Source organism: Nomia melanderi, chromosome 3 (genome assembly GCF_051020985.1).
Source record: "Nomia melanderi isolate GNS246 chromosome 3, iyNomMela1, whole genome shotgun sequence".
NCBI classification, from domain to species: domain Eukaryota; kingdom Metazoa; phylum Arthropoda; class Insecta; order Hymenoptera; family Halictidae; genus Nomia; species Nomia melanderi.
In genome coordinates, this window is record NC_135001.1 from 18,448,543 (window position 1) to 18,473,275 (window position 24,733).

A 24,733-nucleotide genomic window follows, 5' to 3' on the forward strand; every position below is an offset into this window, starting at 1 on the left:
TGAAAGGGTGGCGAACCGAGGCCGCGTTCAAAGTCGGACAGAGAACCGTCGAGAACGCGTAGGAGGGAAAAGAAGGAGAAACGCCGGTAGGCGGACGACGACGACGAAGATCAGGAGCAGCAAGAGGAGGAGGAAGAAGAAGAAGAAGACGAAGAAGCGTAGGAGATGGTAGCGTTGCATAGTAGCCCACCGAGAAAGGTGGGAGAGATCGGGTTCGCTAGAATAGGAGGAGAGCGAGAGAGAAGGCGGAAGGAGGGAGACGGTTTAACCCGAGCAGAGAACTTCTTAATACCGCGACGGCAGTCGGGTTCATTGTGGGATCAATACAGAGACGGCCAAGCCGTAGGAGTGGCGCGCGCGGCGGCCTCATTGGACGCGCCGTTCCCGCGCGTTGATTGGCCGCCGTCGGAACTGCCAGGGGGCGGTGCCTCCCGCGCTAGACCCTCTGCCGGGGTGAACGAAAAGGGGGAGGCCAGGCCCTGACCCTCGCCGGGAAGGAGAGAACACGCGGCAAGTGAAAAAGACGGAGAGCAGGCATCACAGCGCGCGCGGGGCTCGGTTGGAAAAAGACGGCGGGCCGGGTCCACGGAGAGGGTGACACGACGCCGGAGGGGTTCAGTCTGTGTTCGCCCATCAGAGACACATCATCAGTCACTATACAGTGTCCGGTGCACGTATCACGCCGCGAGGGTAGTTTGCCTGCCTCCCTAAACGACCAGGTGTCCTGTTGGGCTACCATCGGCCTCTGATCGACCGATCGAACTTGACAGTGCCACGGACGCACCGGACTGCGGAGCCAGTCGATTGGTTCGCGCGTCACGGAAGTTGTGAGGGTTTCGTTCAGTTTTGCGCGGGGAACCGGGGTCTCGATGATTTTCACGTAGAACAGGTGTTTCTTGAGGATCGTTGGGATTTGGAGTGTTTCGGGCCTGATGCCACGTGAGTTTGCGACTGGTCCCTTTTTGGGACTTACAGTGATATCTATGTCTGGACTCGGTGTATGTTAGTTAAACTTTGAGTACACTTGGATTCGCGCTGAATAAGGTGACTCTGGGAGAAGGAATTACCGTGGAAGCTGACGGACATTGCGAAAATGAAGTGCGACATTGCGGAGCTGAAGACCATTTGATCGTTGAGGGACAATATTAAACGAAAGTGACATTTTATTTATAGTTTGAAATACCTGATTTGCGAGTTGTAAGCTGATAGTGTGTCGTGTTGTCATCTTCATCGGAAAGCTAGGAGCTTGGAGTTTGTTGCGCTTGGGCCAGTGTCGAACGTGATCCTTAGTGAACCGATAGACTGTCACTATCGGAATCATACAGTGATTCGAGTCATTGCTACGAACACCAGGATAATTTCCTGTCAAGAAAATAAACAACCGTTCAACTATAGATCCCAGTATTCACCGGCTACCCCTGTGAAATAATCTCCGGTACCGTATCACCGTAAGCTTCCGAGTTCACTGATCGAAGCGGAAATATTATCGCGGTCCGAACGCTTGAGAAACAAAGATTTCAGGCAGATCGTTCGAAGGATTTCAAATCCTTAGGAGGTGGTGACGTATTTTAAGTTACACGAATTTCGAGTGATCAAGTTGTTCGTTGGTGAATCGCTCGCGGCGAGGATGCGCGATTCAGCTTGACGGGACTCGAGTGACGGATTCTGGTGGTACGCGATTTGAAGGAAAATCGAGCGGGGTCTAGAATAGTTTCGAGCGGAGGGTTGTGAGCCGAGAAGAAGGCGACAGAGAGGCGGAGAGTGGACAGAGAGTGGAAACGAGAAATAGTGTAGTAACGGGTGGTGCGACGTTCGGGTACGCAAGTCGGCAGGCCGGCTCTGGGGTGCCGGGCCCGGGCGGGGTGATGAGCTGTTCCGAGGTGATGTATCAATATTATCCTTACCTCTATCAGAGGCCACCGCCGCCGCCGCACCCGACCCACCCACATGCGGCCCCGCACACCCATCCCCACGCAAATCCGCATGCGGCCCACCACAGCCCGGCCAGGCCGGCGCCTTTTCAATCCTTCTCGGCGGCCACGGCGACGCATCAATACGACAGGGTGAGTGGAATCATTGTTTCTAGTTAACTGACACTGCACTGCGCTTTGTAACTAAACGCCAATCGAGCAAATTCAATTCTCGCGTGTTGTCATTAAGTTTCTGTTAGTTCTGATACGCCTAAATACACGTTGAAGATTGATGGCTTCTCTTCAAGGAGAAATATTGAATGCTCCAAAACTATACGACATTCGATCTGTATTTTGTTAGTTGCATATTGGATTTTAACCTCTTGGTCTACAGTATTGTGTCAGACTTGCGGCGAAAATTTAGAACTGAATTTGACAAATCTGTGTTATTTCGTTTTTCGAAATATCAATTAAATATTACTTTTCTGTCATGAATCGTTAAGCTTGTTTTATTATGTTTTAACATTTGCCCTTCTGGTAATAAATTATTAACGATAAAGTAGCTAGGAGTACTTTCTTTTTTAAATTTCAAAATACCACGTGGAGGTTATTCGAATGAGGGTTGTGTTCAATTTTAATGAAGAAGTCAACTAGTTCTGATTAAGATAAAAAGGAAACGCTCAGAAGGAACTTTTTATTCACTCCGAGTGGACAACCAAGTGTTACTGTAAATAATTTTATCATGTGTTGTTCCACACAGTACAGAATTGTCAGTCGTTGTTTATGCATTAATAAATAAAAACTGATAAGGCTCCATGAGTTAAAGAATGTTTCATTTTTGAATACATTACTCCTAAGCTTTGTATAAATGATCTCTATTGTCTAGTGACAGAGATGTAATTTGTATATTCTCGACGGTAATCATTGCCAAAGCGGACCAGGAAAATCTTCGTAAATGAACAAAATATTTTTGGAAATAAATTTTCGATAATGACAGCCTGATGGATTTAAGGCATTTTGCGACGGTGGTATGTTACCGCTAGCTTTCTCAACACGAAAGAATAGCTAGAAATACACTGGGATATTAAAAGATCACTTAGCGCCGTTTATGGAGAAAAGCGATCGAATCAACTGGACTTTCCAACAAGAAAACGTTGCCATCCACACCTGCCATGCAACTGTAAGATGGTTTCGAAATCAAGAAGTCAATGTTGTAGTACGGTCGCCATACTATCATGATCAGAATCTTATGGAAAACATGTGGTGCATTACGTTTGAACAAATATAAATTGTATAAATAAACGATAAGACTAATAAATAATACAAGAACGTAGCGAAATTAAATTGTAATTAAGATAGCATAAAATGTGATGAAGTCCATTCCGAAGAAAATATTTACTTAAATTAATTGAAATCAAATAAAGATCTACGTACTCTTAAATTAAGAAAGCTATAAGCTTTGAACACATTTTGAACTCAGTTTTATGTTGAACGAAGTGACTGTATACTGGTTTTAGAAGAACGAAACAGAATGGAAAGAAAAATACACATCTATTTTCATGTAATACCGTTTCCAGTTCAATTCTGTTGTAAGACATAAACCACAAAAAGTTCATATTGGAGTTATAGTTATGAAACGCAGTGCATAGAATTTCAAATAAACGGATACACTCTCGTCCATAAATCAGTGGGTACACATTAGAGAATGTGGAACAGAACTGAAACGATCTCATAACACTTTATTAATGGTGAAATGCTAGAAGATTAAGTAGAGTTAGTAGATAAATCCACTGCGTCGCGAAGAAAATGAAACTCTTCAATTCAATATTAAAATTTGTTTATCCCGAAATGTAGGTATATTTCTTTAGAAAACACAAAATAGGTACTTATTTATATTAATTTAATACAACCACGATATAGAAACGATTGCACATTTTACGTTTTGTTCCATTAAAAAAACAGAACAAACGTTATAAACTATATACGTGATAATTCATTTTAAAAGGTGACAATGGATAAAATAGAATTTTATAACCGTCATCAATTGTTCTTAAATAAACAAATTCGTATGGATAAATACTTTTTCTAAACAAACGATTTTGTCAATTCAGCCATTCAATTCGCCAAAGTGGTTAACTACGCAAACTAAATAATAAAAAATAAAAAAATTTGATGAGGTTATATGTATAAAGAACGAATTAAATTTTTAGCAGCAGTCAAATTTAAAAATATTAAAAAATGAGGGGAATTAATGATCTCGATTTATGTCTGATTATTCTTTAACTCTCCGACGGCGGCGCCTGGGTCTTTACTGACCCAGATTTTAAGAGACTTCATTAACTTTTCACTTGTTAACTGCTGACTGTGATTGATAACTGATTAAACTAGCTCTAATAATAAAATAATCAATGTATCTCGTATACATACAGTTGAAAACATGTTTGGAAAGATTCCTAAGTTAGAATTTGACTAGTTCTGGTCATGGCCGCCTGTAAAATCACTGAAAATCATCGTCTAAGTATTAACACTAAACTTATATTTTTCCATTAATCAATACTTCAATTCTTTTCTTTTTTCTCGTTTCGAATTTTTAAAAATGAAACCAAAATATAATTCCCTTCTTCTTCTAACCTCTTGCCCTATAATTTATTTCTCGACTATGGTCGATGCAACTACTTTGCCATTAGTAATTTATTACAAAAAGAGAAAAATTGTAGGGATATCCGACGTCTACGTTTACTCTAAACTATAATTATTGATAACAAAGGAATAATACTTTGAATTCAAAAGAATCAAGTAATGTTTATCCTTATTAAAGTCACTTTAAAATCTTCAACAGTCTGACACATTGTTATGAAAGTTAAAACAGCTTCCCACTTAGTGATCCATTTCTCAGATCTATTTTTCAATTGAATATTTAAAGATTTCCATCGAATACTGAAGCTTCGTATTGAAACTAGAAATAATGGGCTTCTTCGCGACCACTAACTCTGTTAGCTCCAATATTGCACCAGTTATAATATTAAATATTTCAATGAATCTTAAAGAAGCTACCTTAAAATTATTCGATTTTCACATCCGAATTTTATACTAAGAAGGAAAATAAAAGATCGAAGAAATGTTATATTTCTCATTTTCGCTGGGAATACTATAAAATTTAGTTGGAGTTGCTGATAGATCACAAAACAGCCCGGAGTGCTAAGAGTTAAAACCGAAGAATTTTGGGCACCGGCGCCCGTCGACGAAGTCAGTTAGCACGATGGCCATCGTCATGGTCCTTTTAGAGGCGGGTCGCGTTCAAACACGGCCGGCTTGTAATCTCGGGACGAGACAAGCTCGTGCGATACACCAGCCGTATGACAGCACGTAAAGGTTATGAATAATGTGTCGGGAACAGGATCCTGACGAGCCGTTGACATCTAAATTTTCGACGATCGAGCAGACGTGTCTGTTCCTTTCGTCGTTGAACCGCTTTCGATCGCCGGACGTGTTCACCGCGTAATCGTTCCCCCGATCCACGAGGACGGCCGTGTTCCGTCCCGATCGAGTTTTTTTCGCTTGGGGAACATCGGTTCCTTGAAACAATGGCTGCCGGAGATCATGCTAACGATTGCCCGGGCAACAGTCGCTTATCCCAGAAACTCTCCCGAACGAAATAGAATTATTTTCTTAGTGAGTTTGTTGATTTAATATATAGTAATTACACTGAGGATCTACATGCAAATTCAAATTTTATCGAATATAATTGAAACTCAAGAAAGTCTCTCGAATAGAATAGAATTATTTTCTTAGTGGGCTTGTTGATTTAATATATAGTAATTAGACTGCGGATCTACATGCAAATTCAAATTTTATCGAATATAATTGGAAAATAGAATGACGACAGATAAAGGTTCTCCCTAGTAAATGTTATAAAACATACTGCACTTCGAATGTTCTTTGTTTTTCGTATCGTGCACATTCTGTGTAATTTCACATTACTTGTTCGAGCCGGTACGAACGTATTTACTTGCGTTCGAGTTGTTAACCAGGCACAACGAGCATTGGCCCGTTGGAAAAACCTAGAAATTTCGGTAAGCCACGAGCAATGACTCACGGGAGTTAGCAACGTCGCACAGAGGTGCCTTTCGACGAAGAGTTGGCCAAAATTCATACTTTCATAAGATTTTTATAGAAATTGGTATACTCATGTTTTTGGAATTGCTAAATCTGAATATTTTATCAAAAATACAAAATGCAAAATGACAGATCTAACATCAGTGATATCGTAAGCATCGTAAACTGGAATTTGGAAATTAAAGGAATATTTATTATTGAAGTGACATATTAAATTTGAAAAGATATTTTTTTGTTGTAATTGATGAGTATCATTTTTGGGACTATGAGTTTCAATTTCTCCAAATTTGTGACGTTTATCTGCAAAAATTGAATGAAATCTGAATATTATTTTTCTTATATTTTATTGTACTTTAACTTTAGCTTTTTATTGTGAGGTTTTATTAATTATACAGTTTTCATTTGTCTTTAGTTTTTGTAGGATATATCGGATAGGATAATTAATACCTGCATAAACCTCTATAATCCATGAAATTGACTGTCATTTATGGAACACGGAACTATTAATTTCAGTTATAATACGGTGGCAATAAAAATGTAAATCCAGACCTCAGATTTTTTAATTAATATCTTTGTTTTTAGTAGGCTTGTAATATAAAATTCACTTTTATAGTAAGTTTAAACACCTCTTAATGTCCAAGTTCCTTTAACATAACCTTTACTTTAAGTTCGAATTGAGATTTTATATCTAATTTATACAGTAATGCAACACGAATATTTATTATCCTCGTTAAAAAATCGTGAAGCACGCCATTATTAGCCTTGCCGACTAAAATATTAAATACAACAATCCTCCGCGATAGTGGTAATACTTCGCGAGCTTAGAGGAAGAAGTCGGTATATCACTAAACTGAGGCAGAGAATTCATTTAGATAAGAAAAGCATTTTAATTATTCGTACCATTCCGTTCGTTAAATCCGTTTAACAGGAAGGGGTTTATAATATAAGAGAAATATAAAAAGGAGAATCAATTTATTGCAACGCGGAGCAATTTTAGATTTAACGTGTCAACGTTAATACTCGTCCACGACGAGGAGAAAAAAAAATGTTATTTTAGTGCGCTCATATTTCACATCGAATTCACTGAATTCCTCGCGGTTTAATCGCCATAATTTCCTCGTTAATATCCTTCTCGTGACGATGTCACGGGTGATAGAGGGCATCAGAAGCGCTGAAATCTCGCTGGACAGGTCCCGCGTCGAGATTATGACACCCCGCGAGTATTTGTTCCGATATTCGAACTGCCCTGAGCGTTATACATAAATCGCTTGGGTACCGGGTTCGAATTAGCGGAGTTTGTTTCGAAACTGGAGGAACTAGTTTGTCTGCGTATACTGTGCAAGAGGCTCGAACGTTCAGGTAATCCGCATGGTTGTCGGCTGATGCGAAACTTTCCTGTGGAAACGTTTCTCTGAAACGATGTTGCCGTTCGGTTGTTCAATATTCAGCGAAGCAAAAGGGTTTCTCGAAACGAATCGTATAAGTTGTATATAATTGTGACATGAATAGCTTAAACGATGACTTAAATGTGTTACAAAACCATTCAATTAAAAACCTAACAATACTTTTACGAAGAATGTTTGTTAACAGTAGCAGTGTTCTGTTTGAATGTTGCTTTTTGAATTATATTATTTAATACATGTTATAAATTGTATAGTTCTCTTGGCGATCGATGCAAAACAAAGGAAATTACAAAAAAAGAGGAAAATATATCAGAGAAGTATAAAAAAAGTGAAGGTTGAAATTAAAATTTCCAAATTATATTACGTAAAATATGTTCAATTGAGGTGTACAATACTAAAAAAGGAATTACAAGAAATACGATACATTAAAATGTAATCTGATTGTAACGAAATGTATTTTTTTGTGCGGTTAGGTCCATAATCTTCTTTGTTATATCATATTTTAATATTATAAATTTCAAACTTTGAATACGAATTTGAATTAAATAATAATATTTTTTAATCTAAGAGTTTAACTGATCAAAACTGCGTAGCGTATAAAAATTTATTCAAAAATACAGTTCCTTAACTTCTTAACATTTGGGCAACCGCCTGGAAAGAAACCAGATAACTACAACGTTTTTCATTAACTTTAATTGATTTGAAAATTTTACTTCGTAAAAGCAAAACAAGTACTTAATGATTTGCAAATATCCCCAGTGGAAGTCTCACTGAATAACAAGGAGAAAATAAACAATATAAAAGGCAGTGCGTTGCTAAGGGAAAAGTGGGAGCACTCTCCATTCAATTGGCTAATTAATTATCTAACCTTTTTCTCATCTAAAAATGAATATTTCAAATCTAGAAACAGTGTACAATCTATCTAAACTTACGTTGCGTAGATTCTTCAAATTAAACGCTCTGAAACTCCAAAAACCCGGCGAGAAAGTTTCGAAAAAGTTTCCACGATTGATGCGTCCAGCCTTTTGTAACATGTTTATAAACAACCGAAGGTAATTTCTGAGGTGTTTTACTTGACGAATAGTCCACGAATTCCAGCTTTTGGCCACGGGTCCTGAAATAGTTGGGCAGACGGGGGACCGAACGAGAATTTCAGCGAGTTTCATCGCGGGGATTCTCTCCGCATCATTTTAATATGTCCGCTGGCAGGTCCGCCGTACTTCTTGCCCTCCCATGAACTCATCCGTTCACCGTGGGGTATCCAATACCGTTTTTCACGTTATTTGTACCTATCCCGGCTACTTTTTCGTTCCTTTTTCTTTACCGTTGCGTTTTTGCGATACCACGTGCGACTTCGTAATTTACGAACAGCTTTGTTAACCCTTTGCACTCGTACGTCATGCCGGAGATGACAATGCAAATTTGTTAGGAAACGTTGGAAACTATTTTAAAAAGCACCACACCTTAGAAGATTATAAAAATTATGTCTTTGCGCTCGTATGTGATGCTGGAGATGACAACGCAAATTTGTTTGGAAACGTTGGAAACTATTTTAAAAAGCACCACACTTTAAAAGATAATAAAAATTAAGTCTTATTATAATAATGGTAAATAAGGTATATAAGTAAATAAAATGAATTATTTTAATTCATTTCCCTAAAAATAAATACAAGTTTACCGTATAAGTGCTTCCGTATTCTATATCTTTTGCATTCAAATAAAACTTTGAATTTTCTAGTATCTCTAATATTTTTGTACAACATTGTTAACACTGAAACTACCAGACAGGTCAAAATGACCCATTCCTGATTTCTTCTTATAGCAATTATGAAAAAGATAACGGATCTTTCTCTGAATCATTAAAGAAACCGATTTAGCAATACGCAAACTGAATTGTAAACTAATTAACGTCTCAATAGAGGCACTGTTGGAGTTTCTATAGAGGAATTTCAGAAAGTCAATTTATCTGCTCGGTAGTTTTAGTGTTAAACTGTTTTATTCTCACATACGTATTTACACTGTCTATTATTTTCGTTTTGCAATCATAATTTTCTTTTTGAATGCCAATACTTCAGGAAATATAATTCTAATTTACATCTTAGATTCACAAGACATAAATCGTTTAATTTCGTATGTTTAACGTTACTTACCAACATTAATTCGTGAAACGTTAATTGTCATTATTTTCTGCGAACGTAAACCTACCTTGAGATTTACATCGAATATAGGTAGTACATACTTTAAAGATAATTTGCTATTTAATGAAGCCTCGCACCACCAAATGTCTGCCTTAAGTTTAATAAACACTTCAGCTTTTCCTTTGTAGTTCTACACAACGGAGATTAAATTCCTCGAATGTATAAATAATAACTCGACTCCGCACTACACGAGCCCGCGGAACGCACGAGTTGCAAGAACAAGCGAACGTAATATAAATGTTAATACACATAAACCCGACATTGTACCTAATTTTCAATTAACAATCTCCCCAATTAGCGAGACAAGTTTTTCCACGACTCCGTATTTCGTAAAGTAAAATCCACGAAACTGGTAGCCCGCACAACACTCGCGGCGCAATAAAATTCGAGCGCGCAACGTTCTATCTCATGCATATGCACGAATCAGCGTTAATTACAAACTAATCTATTCCTTCATTTAAACTTCATAATTAAATGCACCCAACGATCTTGATCCGAACAGATACGTATTTACAACATTCCCAAGACCATAGACGCCGGAATACGTCTGTGCGCATACTTGAAAAGAAGAAAGAAAGAGAAAAAAAAAGAAGAGGGGCGCGAAACGTATGAATGTATTCGCGGGTCTCGACTCGCGAGCGTCTGATTCGCGTATAAAGAGAAAAAGGTGGAGAAAAAAGGAGGAAAGCTAATCGCGGTAATGCCAGCGCCGCGGAATTTCTCCCGCAGTTCCCGGGCAATAGATTTTCCTAATCATTCCGTTCATTGTTTGCCCAAATACGCCGCGGCGTTACGTCTCACTGAAACGCGATTGCCGTTCCAACGTGCACGCCGGCAATTTGTTCCACGGATATCTGCCGGCCGTTCGACCGTGACAATAAAAATCGCCGTCGTGGATCGCGAGGGCCTTAATGAATCCTTCATCTGACCATACACGGTTATTGCTCGGCCGCCAGGTGAAACGCGCCGCTTGAGTTCCTCCTACCGGCTAACCGAACGAGAGCGGACGAAAAAATGACCGGTCGAATGTAACACTTCGGGATAATCGGGATAATTGCTGAGGATAGTTTCGGGCTCGATATATTGTCGCGAATTCGTATTCATTTTCACACTTCAATTTCCGCTTCTAGACTTCGGAATTTTGACACCTGAAACGTTCGTTTTCTTTTAACACTCGATTTGCGGAACTCGTCAATTTGATGAATACTGAATTTTTTAAACAGTTAGTGACAGTTTGAGTCGATTTTGACTCGTCCAATTAGGCGAATACGCATTGTAATACTTTGGATTTGAAGCAATTCTCGCGATTTATATAAACGAACATGTAGTTATGTAGGAACAGAATAAACGTTCGTAAATGTGGTGTTAAAGCTTTTAGGATCCTGACATGTAAATATTCTTTTCAAGAATTTTAACACAAACTATCGAGTAGTTAAATTAACCTTTTGAAATTCCTCTGTAGACTCGAAGGGTGCATCCATTGAGAGTTTAATTGATTTACAATTCAGCTTGGGTATTGCTAAATCAGTTTCTTTAATCCTTTCTGATAGACACCTGTTATTTTTTCAATAATTGCGAAAAGAAATCAGGAATTGATGATTTTGACCGGTCTGGTAGTTCTAGTGTTAAATTCTGACACCTAAATTTTTCTTTTAACCTGTTTGTATTCTACTCGTGAGAAATAAAGTTTCATTGATTACACTTGTAATCTGTTTGCTGTATTAGGTTGTCCCAAATGTTTCTTTCGCTTGATTATTACATAACATGCTATTGGCTTATAACACAATCTTCCTAATTTCTGCCAGACTAAATACGGCGAGTAAAGCGCGAAAGAAACTTACGAGATGATTTAATCTATGAACCAGCTTCATGATCTGAAGATTTCGAAAACGCACTTCGACGTTTAAGAGATTCGAATTCTGCAACACACCATCTAATTAGGAAAGAGAGAGGCAATATATTACTAACGTTTCTGTACGCGATTTCGTTCGAGTTCGTAACTCTTTTCCTTGTTAAACTATTCAGTGAAGGTTCGAATCGATTTGCTCAAGGTTCCGTTATATTCGAAAGTATCTATTTACGTTGCTTAACGTATCTAAACTAATATAAAAGAAAAAAGTGAAAAAAAGAAGCAAAGACTACTTAGCTTCTGAAAATCAAATTACAGAAAAATATTCAACACAGATAATCCATTTTATCTCCTCCGCGCAGTAGTTATACAATAGATCTTCGCAAACGAAATATAGTAAACGTATTTCCTATTACACCACGCGTATGACGTCAAATGATCAAAACCGAATTAGTCCCTCTCATGTATATGAGAACCGTGTCAAGACTACCAATGACGCGCGAATGATAAAAGTTAGAAAATCACCGTTTACCGTGTAATCTCTCGTAATAAACAATTATCGTTTATTGACAAATACCCGGCATCCGTTTCTCTCGGCACAGAAGAGCATCGGGACGGAGGCGTGAACGAGAGAAAAAGGGTCGAGTATCGGCGTTATCGTCGGTGGCGTGGCGCGATCGCGCGTTATCGATCCTCGCTCGGCCGCGGCCGCATCGTCGAAATCACCGATACGGCCGGCCGCGGCAGAGCGATAAATAATAAGTAACGGCCGGCATTACTTAGCCGACATTGAGAGGAATGTCGGAACGACGATGAGGTATCACGCTGCTTACCTACTTAAACTGTTTATCATGCGGTAAATTATACGAGCCGAGAATATGCTAATGAGAGGCCGGCAGATCTAACTGCATCTAAACGACGTAGATCGCTGATACGGTGAGGACTAGTGAAGAGAAATTTCTGAACGGCCGCGCCGCCACCGGGCCCGGGCAGTAGTTGGACATCCTCCAGAAAAGAAGGCGCACCGCGTTCCGACGACCGAGAGCACAAATCACTTTCGGTACCTTGAGCGATACGCGCGCGCGTGCGCGCTTCGGGGGACATCCTCGCCGGGAATATGGCATCCGTGATTCCTAACAGTTCCTTTGTGTATTGGCGTTTTATATATACAGTCCGCGACGAAATGATACAATGGTTTCGCCTGTTGATCAGTACACGTTCGAAAGTACGTGTTTTGAACAGTTTATACGAGGTGAATCACGAAGATTAGCTTATTCTGCTGACGGCAGTTTGATCGGACATTTTGTTTGCTTTAACGTGGTTCGAGGAGAGCATTAAGATGATTCTGCCAAGTCTTTTGTCTACCCTTTTTTTTCTAGAGTTATCAAGATCATCCGAGGGTAAAGCTACAATTTTTTTACACGTCCTTTGGGAGATGGTAAGGCGAATTCGATAAGCGTTGTGACGAATATTATGTTCTGAATCTAACAGATTGGAGGAAACTCTTAGTTGGAAGAGTTTTGAGATTCTTAATGATGATTAAATAGGAATAGCAAGTACCTTGGGACACGTTTAATGATATTGAAGGTGACGTGTTGATAGTGTCTCGTGATCTGCGTGAACTGAATGATCTTGATAAGTCTGGAAAAAGGGTTGACAAAATATTTGATAGAATCAGCTTGAAGCATTCCTTGAACCATACTGAAGATAAATATACTGAAGATCACTTATGCAGAGATTTTTGGATTCTATGCGAGGGAATGTAAACAAAGGATAAGGACAGTACGGCAAAATGTAGAATTGTTTTGTGTATACTGAATATTAACCTCTTGCCCTATGATTTCTTTGACAACTGAGAAAAGACAGAGTTATTTTATCCTTAAGACGTCAAACGGTAACGGATAAATGACATTTACCTAGAACTGAACAAAATTAAATCACATTTATACTTGTTAAATCCAAATATTTGCTATAGGATATTAGATAATGATTTAAAGCGACGCAGCAGATCGAGTATTTGAAAGATGATTGTAGCTTTATGTTGTACAGGTTACCTATATAGTAACAGTTTTATTATTTTCTTTGAAATACTTTTACTATGTTACAGTTCGATTTTTATTCTTAGGAAACAGTGTATTTCTTTGTCTTTGTAGAACGCAACGTGAATAATGGAGGAAGTATTAATAATTGTTTCTATATTAATAGTTATTATAACACAGACATTTATTCCATTGTGGAATTCATAATCACAAATCTCACTCACTATTATAAGCCAAAAGGTTAATAAGAAAGTTAGTTACCCCAAAACGAAATTTCTATATCATAAAAGTGAATATATTCATCAACTCCACAACAAATCCAATGAAAACCAAACGCCATGAGAGCATTAAAATATTAAAATATCCAATTCAACATGACAGTCGCCCTCGCAAAACACCGAAAATCCTCGGAGAACCCCAACCCAGAAAATCGGTAACGCTTAAAGGCTGAACCGACCCAGAAGGTACACCCCGACACAGCTAAAGGCGATAAAGCACACGCTTGTAGCGTCTGAGCGGCGTGAGAAAATGGCCCGACGATTTTTAACGCGGCGTTGTAAACCGTCGGTACGTATAAAAGTTCTTTCGTATATGCACACATAGAAGAACAGAGGAAGAAGGCGAGCCGCGGCGGCGTCGGTGCAACAGGAAGGAAGAGAAAAACCGTGGGCAGCGGGAGGGAGAGGGAAGCCAAAGAACGAAACCGTGGAGGAGAAAGACGAAATAGGGCTCGCTGAAGTTCGCTCGCGCTTGCTCGCGCTCGGTCGCGCGAGCGTATATTAGCCGGCACGGCGAAAAACGCGAGGCTATTAATTCAGAGCCGGTGGACACCGGTCAGCGCCGGCAAAGGAACAAAATGAGCGCCCTTCGGGTCAGGCCCTAAATAAAAGGAACGAAGGGAACGTTTAAATAAAAGTAAACTCGTGTCGCCCGTTTGGCCCCGCGGTCTCTGAAAGTTGGCCGGGCTACCCGCCCGAAGAAAAGTTGCCCCGGACGGCGAAGATCGCGGCCCCGGGCCCGAAACTCCCTCGCGAAACCTGTCCCGTGGAACCGAGATCGACCTTGCCGCGGCCGCGATTGCGAGCTTTAACGCTCGCCTCCGTTATCCGACGATCGTCGAGAATGCGACCGACTACGGGCAGGACCGGGACAGCGCTTTTTCGGCTTCCCCCTTTCGCCTGTAACGGTGCTTCCGCGACGCGGGATCCTCCGATCTCCCTAGGATGCTTGATGACCGGATAAGGAATCGACTCGACGCGACGCTGATCCTTGCTCCGGGTTGTTCGGTGATAAGGGAATCGGTGATTCCACGGTAATAGCTCGATTAACACTTTGACTGCCGCATCACCCGAATTCAGGTGACATTATTTTTTAGAAACGTGGACGTTAATTTTTTTCATGATGTATTGGATAAACCGAATTTTGTTGGATGTGTGAGATATAAGAAAGATAGTGGAGGAATTATTAAGAAGAATCTTGATTTCTCAGTTTATGATTAATGGAGAAAACTATTTCGAGTACGTGGGAGTTTCGATGAGTATTTACGTGGCAGTGTTAACGCTACATGTATGTTTTTTGATGGTGAAGCGTGAGACGTAGTCATCTTAGGACATAGTAGGAGCAAGGGAATATGTCAGTTTGACGCGTTTTGAAATTTATAGACACTAGTTAGTATATGTTTACGTCGACTTTGATTGGTGCAATTATACCAGTACGTACTTCGATTGTCTGGTTTTAAACCTCCAACTTCCAAGATCCGAATGAACGAAGAAAATTTTCTAGGAGCAGTAGAATTAACCGTAGCATAAATTTCTGTAAACCTAGTGTTAGCAGAAGTGGTCGCAAGATGGTCGCTTCACGGAGATTGAAGATAATGATAATTTGGTGATTATTTGCAACACTGATTTCTCACTGATTTGGTTGACCTTGAAATATGTTGTCAAGATCAAGGTCAACTTCTTCAACTTCAGCAGTTTTCAATTGCTGTGTTATAAACACACCAGAGGATACTTTACCGTCGCTTTAGTCGATCCATAGATCTTAGGTTCTACCGCAACTTTGCTGGAAACGTATTCTACGAGTGAAGTTACTTTACCAAGAATCGGTTACTTTTATATTAACTCAACAGTCAGTTTTTCATGTCGAAGATCTCGTTATATCGGACCGTGGAATATTTAGAACTTGTTTAGAGTTCGAGGGAAAAACGAGTTATATAGAGTCAGCGTTAAACGGGGTTTTACTGTGTTGCGAAATGCTTTGATGAACATTTGCACAGTATGACTGCTTGGGTTGTCTTGTATCTACGTGTCTAGTGCATCGTTATTCCTGCTGCGTTCGACGGGTCTCTCTTGACTCAATCAGGTTTTCACTTTTTCTGAGCTTTTACGTCTGTTCAGACTTTTCCGATATAATCGTACATTTAGTCGCAGTCTCATTTTTCAAGGATGCCGTGGAATTCGTGGAAAATAAAAGTTAAAGGAAATTTTCTGTACTGCACATGTGCTTAGATATTTTTTTAACAATATTTCAAATATATAGATTATTTTTAATTTTTAATTTTTAATTTTTTTTAATTTTTAATTTTTAATTTTCAATTTTTAATTTTTAATTTTTAATTTTTTTTATATATTTTTTTAACAATATTTCAGTATATTGTACTGAAAATGTACAACAGTATATTGTATTACAGTGGCAAATGGAAAGTATCTTTGATTCTGTTGTAAATAATGCTAACATTGATATAAGATTTCAAAAATTGGAAAAACAGAGAAAATTGGGGGGAGAATCTTAAGAAAAGATAGGACTATATAAAAATACTATTTAACTGTTATATATATAATTCTTACTTCTTTTCACTTCTTAACTTCTCCTTTTTTCTACCTTTTCGTATATTTTTTCTTACCTATAGAAATGAAGTTGCAGATTATATTATGTTATAACTAAAATTATATTAATAAGAAGATTAATCTACACTTTAGATATAGATTTGAAAAAATATCTATAAAACCTAATAGGTAAAAAAATACTTTAAATAGTTCTAAGTATCGTCATCGATGTAGTTTTCAAATTGAAAGAATATTATATTAAGAAAAATTAGAATTCGATTCAAATCAATTTCGAATTGTATTTGAGTTTTACAATATAAATATTGAAGATTTTGATATTCTTAAAGTGGCACATAGTCTGATAGTAGTATACCCATATAAGATTAAGCTAAGAAGTAAATATCTTCGAAGTCGTTTATTTTACAACAATGCAACATGACACAATAAAATCACTCATTGGCTAATGAGAAAGGTGTAACTGTCTATTATGTTCGTTAGGGAACTGAATAAAACCGTTGGCCATTTTTATGGACAGATGAAGTATTAATACGAATGTTATTTGTAAAATAAAACTTGAGTTTACCATTAATAGAAAACCAAATAAACTTTTTCCTTTGCTCCCGTACTACATGCAGTTAAGTTAATGCACGTTTTTCTTGCGCGCTTATACAAACGCAGGAGACGGTACCCTTAGCTGGACTGCAACTTTTAATTGGCAGAATGTGCTGACACATGTTAAATTACCATGCTTATATAACACGTTTTTCTTACTTGCACCCGTAGAACACACTTCTACAATCAAAACTTGTAACTTTGCACGAAGGATTATCGAACGCAGCTGATCAGCAACTAAATACACTTTTCCAGACTAAATTGCTTTCATTTACTTCATTTGCATGCCTACATTTCAATATTTATCGTTTTTGCAACTTTGTTTCTGTATAAGATGCGTATTATCAGTTTGTATCCGGCCGGAAGTCATTAACGAAGTAACATTATTGCGCAAGGATTTAATGAAACTCGTATATTAGAACGAAACACAAATAATTCATGGGATTACCATAAGCGCGATCTTTATTTCATCATACTAAAATAATATTATGCACCTTCATTAATCATAAACTTTAGTATCATACCTTTCAATCGACGCTGCATCTAATAGTAGGTGACTTAATTAAGTAACGTACATTTTGTGTGATGTGATGCACGTACGTTTAACATAATAGCCGTTGTATCTTGGCATAAACGATTTTAAACCGTGATATTATCTTCCGTGAGATTCTTTACAATTTTTTAGTACGTTTCCGATTAGCGATATTGATCATTGAGATTGGAATCATCAACGTGAAACATTAATAAATCTGCTAAGCACGATCTGATGGTAGGTTCAATCTATCTGATTACTGATATTCTTTTAGAATCGTATGATAAATCGGAAACCGGCTCTTGAGTGTTACGCGTCGGTCATCTTGAACTAGGGCCTATGCACACGAGCGACGCGACACTTCGCGATTGACAAAATGGCAACGGATCGCGATAAGGATGACAAATATATATATATTATATTTATCCTTATATTTTATTAAGAAAACTATATTAAGGAATATAGTATTCTTTTTTTTTATGTTGTGTAAGATGAAATTCGCTCTGTATATGTTACATGTACGTAGAGTCTAGCGACCGCCGCGAGATCGCAAGATCGTGTCGCTAGTGTGCATATGTTCCTGATGCTTAACCCTTTATGGGCCGAATTTTTGTTCATTATTATAACAAAATCTATGCAGTACAAAATTAATAGATATCCACATATGAATACGAATTAACAATGTATTCAATAGTTTCAATAATTTCATCAAACGAATATTTTGTAACTTTCAAGTTACAATGACGTTAAACTTTCATGCCTGAGAGTATAAAAGTTTAAGTTAACTGATTACTTAATTTTATTCATCACCTTGAGTGCAAAGTGAAATAAATCAACAAGATGCCAATATACTGATATGTGACTTTAAAGTTACATGGGCCAACAGAGGGTTAAATTCAGACATTTCAATTTTCTGTAAAACAGTATTTGAAACTTTAATAGAGTTTGACTTACAGTCTGGTATAAAAGTGAATTATATCCATTTGCTGTTTGGACTTTTCATTTTGATAATTCAGTGGCTTGAAATAATAGTCTAACTCCTATTTCTGAGATCTCGAGGAGAAAAGGTTTTTAACATGTTCTTGTATCGATTAATGTAGTTCATAATATTAATTATTAATGATTATTAATATTAGTAATTATTTAGCACAAGAGCTTTTTTTCTCCATATATTAGAAATAGTAGATTATTATTATTCTAAGCAATTCAATTGATCAGATGTTGCAATTTAGGATTATGTTATCAGGAGATATATTTGTAATCTGATAATTCTATAATAATGCCACATAAAGAAATTACTGTTGCTAAGAATGATATAAATTCTGATTAAAATATAACATCTATATCTTCACCTCACACTATACAATTCATTGAGTTATATACATGATATACATTTTCACTTGAATCTAAACAATATAAATATTAATCACCTTGTTAGATTAAAAGAAATATTATTTTCTGTTATCAAATGTTTCATCTAATTAATTATTAAAGATAAACAGCTCTGATGGCCATAATTGCGAAAGGAATCGTAAAACGACGCTTCAATTTATTATAAATCAATCTCAATTTTCCGTCATTCTACACTTTCCACTGCACCTTCATTCTTAGTCCCAAGAAAACCGAAAGTAATGTGAACCATACTTTCAGTTTTCTCCTTTCGTCCACCGAGGAATTCACATAAAATGTGTCATCGGGGAAGGTGGCGAATGTCCGGATAACAGTGTCCCAACCTGTTAACCAGGAAAGACGAGTTAACTCTGCGTTCATGTTCACTATCACCTTTCAATAATTTTTCATTTCCTTCTCTCTTAATAATTCCTTGACTTCATCATGTCACAGTATCCAAGTACATTATCATAAACCGCAACCATATTTATGGACATACATTTTTTACAGCTAAATGTAGGTAAGTCGGAAAGTCTCTACGTTTCCTTTCGAAGTGCTGTTTGTAATGCAATACACGAGTGAACATTATAAACAAATACTCTGAGAAATGGCAAAAATTTGTCAAATAAAACAAGCAACGTGTAGTCTAACGAAATTGAATTGAATTTAATCAAATTTGTCTTCAATCTGTTTTAAAAGGTGCAAGTCAACATCAGTTTCGTTCACAAGAATTAGTACATCGAATCGTATTCAATATTTGTTAAAAGAAAATTGTTTACATTTCTTCCTATCAACTATTGTTCCTTCAAGGACGTTCCAAGTGAAACATCAGAAATAATATAGAATTAACCAGTTAACTATCATCTTAAAGCTAATAATGATACTAACTCCTTCAACGATGAATTCTTTACTTTTTTCCGATAAACATATACTTCTCCTTTATTTTGCTTTGGTTACCTAAAATATACTCTACACGCATTCGCCCTGTGTTCGACGAGTACACACTTTTTTCATTTTATTGCGCGAAGCGATAGATTCTTCGCACTAAATTCCACAGTTAACAGGTTAATGGAAAGAAACGTGATACAAAATTGAAAGCTGCAAGAGTCAATTTAACTCATTTCCGCTCCCTGCTTCATCAGTTCTCGCTACCGAAAGATCGCTCGGTCGATACATGATACATCTGCCAGCACAGGAAACCAGATTGACCGACAAGCGATCGTCACGATCCGCGAAGTTCGCGCGTCGAGAATTATCGCACGGTTCCCCCGGGATCGGTTGACAATCTTATCGCGACAGGGCCGTTAATCGGCGTTATTAATCCCCGGCGATTCGACGTCGGAGTGAATCGCGCGCGATTAAAATCCATTTACGGCCGCGTTATTTTTCACGTCTGTCCGGCCGGGCCGTTTAAATCGCCGCAGGAGAAATATACGAGGGACGGAAGCCCGTCGATAGATCATCGTCGTAATGGCGCCGTGGACTCCTGCGTTATTCGATCTTAATCATTTTTATCGCGTCACGGGACACCCGCGCCTTCCACGACCACCGGGGTGGGTCCTCCGCGCATCGGCAACTCAGGTGGTTGCCCGTTTAACGCTTCGCCGTTCGTTATCTTACCATCGCCAGCGACGAGAACGCTAAATGCCGATAGCAGCGGGGCTCCCGCGGTTCCACCCGTGGTCCCACGGGCAACCGTGATTCCCATGTAAAACAACCGATTCGTAATATTTAGGGGGACAGATCGTTAATTATGCGCGCCCGCAAGAGGCCGTGATTGCGGGCACAATGAGCCGGCGGGAGAAGCGAGAAGCAAAATTAACACATTTGTAGGCGTCGGTGTTTTTAATGTTCCGACGATGGGTAGAATGGCTCGCGTGTAGAAAAAGAAATGTAAGCTTCTACTAGGGTTTTTGCAAGCGATCGGTTGTGTGTGCATAAGAACGAAGTGTTTACTCGATTTGCTGGTAGGTGCTTAAAATTTGTGTACAAGGCAGTTAGTATATATCAAGGATTTAACCCTTTGCACTTCGTAGGCGCCCCTCAGTCGCCAATTGATTTGACACAGCAAAAATAGACTTTGACATTTAATATTAAACTTCGTACAATGCGTCGACATGTGAAATGTTAAAATAAAACAGCCTCTTCCTTTAATTTATCTACGATTTCTCGTTAAGTCAATTTGAACGAATGTCGTTGGTATTTCATTAAAAAATCTTGAGTATTTCTAATGAGAAACTTCTGGAGTGCAAAGGGTTAAAACAGTCCGGAAATATCTGTTCGAAACTGTTATACAGGGTGGACAGTGATCAGTTTAGATTATTTTGCTGCCAGCGGTTTAATTGGAAATTTCGTTACATAAAATAACGATTTAAGGAGTGCTTCTACCAAAATGCTTCTACCACTACAAGCGGATAATATTCGATCTCTTGCCGATATGCTCGTACAATCAATTCCTCTGTACCAGTCATTATATTCACTATTTCCCAAGGTAACTATACACGCCATAAATTCAGATCTAACCAGAACGACTTCCTTACCCACATTCAGAACTATAAAAAAGGAACCGTAAAAAAGGAAACAAAACGCAAGTTCCTCACGAAAATCATCATACAGACACATACCAGAAACAAAGCGATTCGCCCAATATCTAAAATTGTTTGCAAACGCGCCGTACGGAACAGACCGCCGCGCAAGCGTCAAATTAAAAGGCGAACCTATCGGCGGCATCCGGTTGGATCACGAGATCCCATCCCTACTTTCCCGCCGAGACCGATCGTTATAACGTCAAACGAGGCCCAATAAAAATCTCTCGGTTGCAACGACGTGATTCTCGACTAGCATTCCTAACGAGGACACAAGAGTTCATATAAAATCCAGCCGGCGCGGTGGTTCGCGCAATAAAGTCATAAAGGGGACACTTCGGCGTTCATTGGTCCGGGGCGACGGTCCGGTCCGGCGGTTTATTGGCGTATCACGTGGGCGTTTCGCATATAAATTCCTTGCGCGCGGAAGGTCCGGCAAGAAATTAGTCAACAAGAAATCGAGTGGAGAAGGAGAGAGGAGGTTCGGGGCAGCCAGACTCCGGCGGGATCTCGGGACACAGGACGGAGGAACGGGACGCAGGCCGCGTACAAAGGGAGAGGAGACAGGTGCAGAGGACGATCCGGAGAGGACTGGGCAAGAACTTAGCTATCCTTCATTAGCACTCTCGTTACGGAGACCACCGTTTTCTTCAGGCATGGACGCGTATCGGCGAGGAACTGCCATTTCTGCGGTTTAACGCGGCCTGCCCGTGCCTCCTCGCGGTTCGCTTTGTGCCATTGTACCATTGCGTTTGTCAGTTTTGTTCCGTGAGGCAGACTTAATTGGAATGGAGCAGTTTGTTCGGAATTTAAGATGAGCTCGTGGAAATTTGATTGTTCGCGGGTTTAAACAATGCTGTTGATTGTATTCATGAATGCTGGGTTCGGTTGGCTTGCTGACTTTGGACGTTTGCGATCAGCGATGCTGCAGTAGGTGTCTTTTCATTTATTTGTCATCCATTTATAGAACTATTGTATGTTTTTTGATTCCTGGAGTATTCATTCTTTTCGTCCACCTTGTTTCATCGTTGAAACAGGAATAGAGAATATCAAAATAGGAGGAAATGATTAAATTTAAAATGGATTTGCAATAGGTCGATTGAACGAATGTTGAGTTTGTTTCGTTTGAAGTAATATGGTGTTAGAATGTGAATATATATTGCAAACGTCTGCATACGAAATCGTCTCGAATGTTTAAGTACAGAAGCCTAAAAGAGCAAGCGTTTTATTAATATTTTTAAAAATGCAGATGCGTTACTAATAAAGGAAACAACGAAGGAATGCATGGATAACGCACAAATAAAATGCAGAAGCTTAAAAACAAAATTACGATCCTGAATGTATTATTGTTACCGTTCTGACACATGCTTTAGTCTAAAAATAAATACAAACCAGAAACATAATTACGCATTAATCTATGTCACCCTAAAAATACACAAGAAATCACAATGTTCGACACATGAGAGACTATTAGTCATCCGAGATCCACAGGAACCGGGAGTGTATTTTTAGAGACATTCCTATCGCTTGAAATTTCAAGCGGAATCGAATAGGTATTATTATTCTATATAATTGGGTTGACCGAAATTAGTGATGATTCGGTGTATACGACAACCCGCGCTTTTAATAGTTAACGGGTGACAGTTAATTGCTGGCAGAGCTGCTACAGGCACGTCTCAAGATGGTAGCCGTCTGATTAGAATTTATCGATGAGGAGAACCGTAAAGATGTATCTCTTTGGGAGATCTGCGTTGATGAGTCAAATTTCAGAGAAACCGGTGATCAATAATAATATCGATGTAGCTCTCTCTGCTCGATCAACACGTTGTAGTGCGTTAATTAATGTATATACGGTCGTCCGGTAGCTATAATGAGATACTATTGCGTGATTGATAAGAACAGTCACACGTACCGCACAAGCAAATGTGGATATTATACGAGGACTCTTGTGATACTGTATGTGAATTATTCAGTAATCTTCACTGAAAAAATCTGAATATACCATTGGAATTTCAGAGGTAATATTTATGAGTAGTAAAAATTACTGTTGAAATAATTCTTTATTCGTACGTTATGTGAAACATTTTTTTATCGCTGATGTTTATTTTTTCATTTTTTCATTTTTGACGTTGGAGTAGCTCGAGAATATATGTGTTTCTCAATTTTAGAGAAAATATTATTATGTATGCTTTTTAATGATTAATTCAACATTCCATTGAATATATATCATCATTAGTTACACTTAATCAAATTCAACATATACATCAAACAATTCACCCACTCAATGAATCATAAACCGTCAGAGAATAGCATCCAAGTAGCATGCACGATCGAGTTAGTATCGTAATTAGCATCATAATCATTACTACACCACATTACGACTTCCTCATTTCTTCACTCCCACCAGTAGCATATAATAGAAAAATTAATTCCCTAAACATTTCGTAATACAGTAGAACAGCATATGTTCCGAGATAACATAAAAATCCAAATTATTGAATCTGTATAACCAAAACTCAGACTGACCTAGATCGCAAGAAATAGCCCAGATAATCAAAGACCCACTGCATCGACAATCAAGTACAATAAAGTATCATCGCTTATTTCCATACTTCCGTGGCACCCAAACATTTCAAACTGAGCCACTCGATTCCCAGAAAAAGAGAACACACCCGGAGCCCGTCAGCGCGTCCAATTGGCACCAACAGCCACGACAACCCGCTTCCAGTCGCCCGAACTGCTCGAGAAATTGATCCCGCAGTCAGCGGCGAGTCAGGCTCCCCAAACGAGTGTGCGAACGGCGCGACACGTGATTTTCATTCACCGTTTATACCGGGTCCGATCCGTTTAAACCGACGAGACGGTGGTGTGATCGCCGGCGTTATCTGGCAGCAATCGTCCCGGCGATAATAAAGGACACAGAGAGCCGCGGGTACCAGGCTACTACCGAGCCCTCCTGTCTGGCCTCCGGTTGGATCGCGTCAGAGCGTGCACGCCGCGCCGGATGATCTGAACCCACCGAAGTGTGGGGGCCGTAAAAGCGCATTTTTCTCGGGTATCTCGCCGATTAATGAACCGATGTCGTCGCGGGGACCACCCCGAAGGGAACACGTACGGTACGCGCACCCCTCGCGATAGACCCGGGACCTGAGGATAGGAAGCGCGACAGAGAAAGGCAGAGAGGGAAAGAGAGGAGAGCGCAGTCGTCGCCCGGACTATAATACCTAAACTATAACCAGCTCCCGTCCGTCCTTCTAGCAGCAGGTCTCAAACGA

The 24,733-nt window shown here is 39.0% G+C and overlaps 1 protein-coding gene across 2 annotated transcripts in view; it reads left to right on the forward strand.

Moving 5' to 3' along the window:
• The first annotated feature begins 516 nt into the window (after window positions 1-516).
• The window catches only part of vg (transcription factor vestigial), a 153,014-nt gene continuing 128,797 nt past the window's right edge, over window positions 517-24,733 (forward strand). For both annotated transcript variants that reach the window (XM_031981868.2, XM_031981869.2), the window contains exon 1: window positions 517-2,063. In XM_031981868.2, coding sequence (XP_031837728.1) covers window positions 1,866-2,063 — 198 coding nt within the window. In that variant the 5' untranslated portion in view covers window positions 517-1,865. The remainder of the gene's footprint in view (window positions 2,064-24,733) is intronic.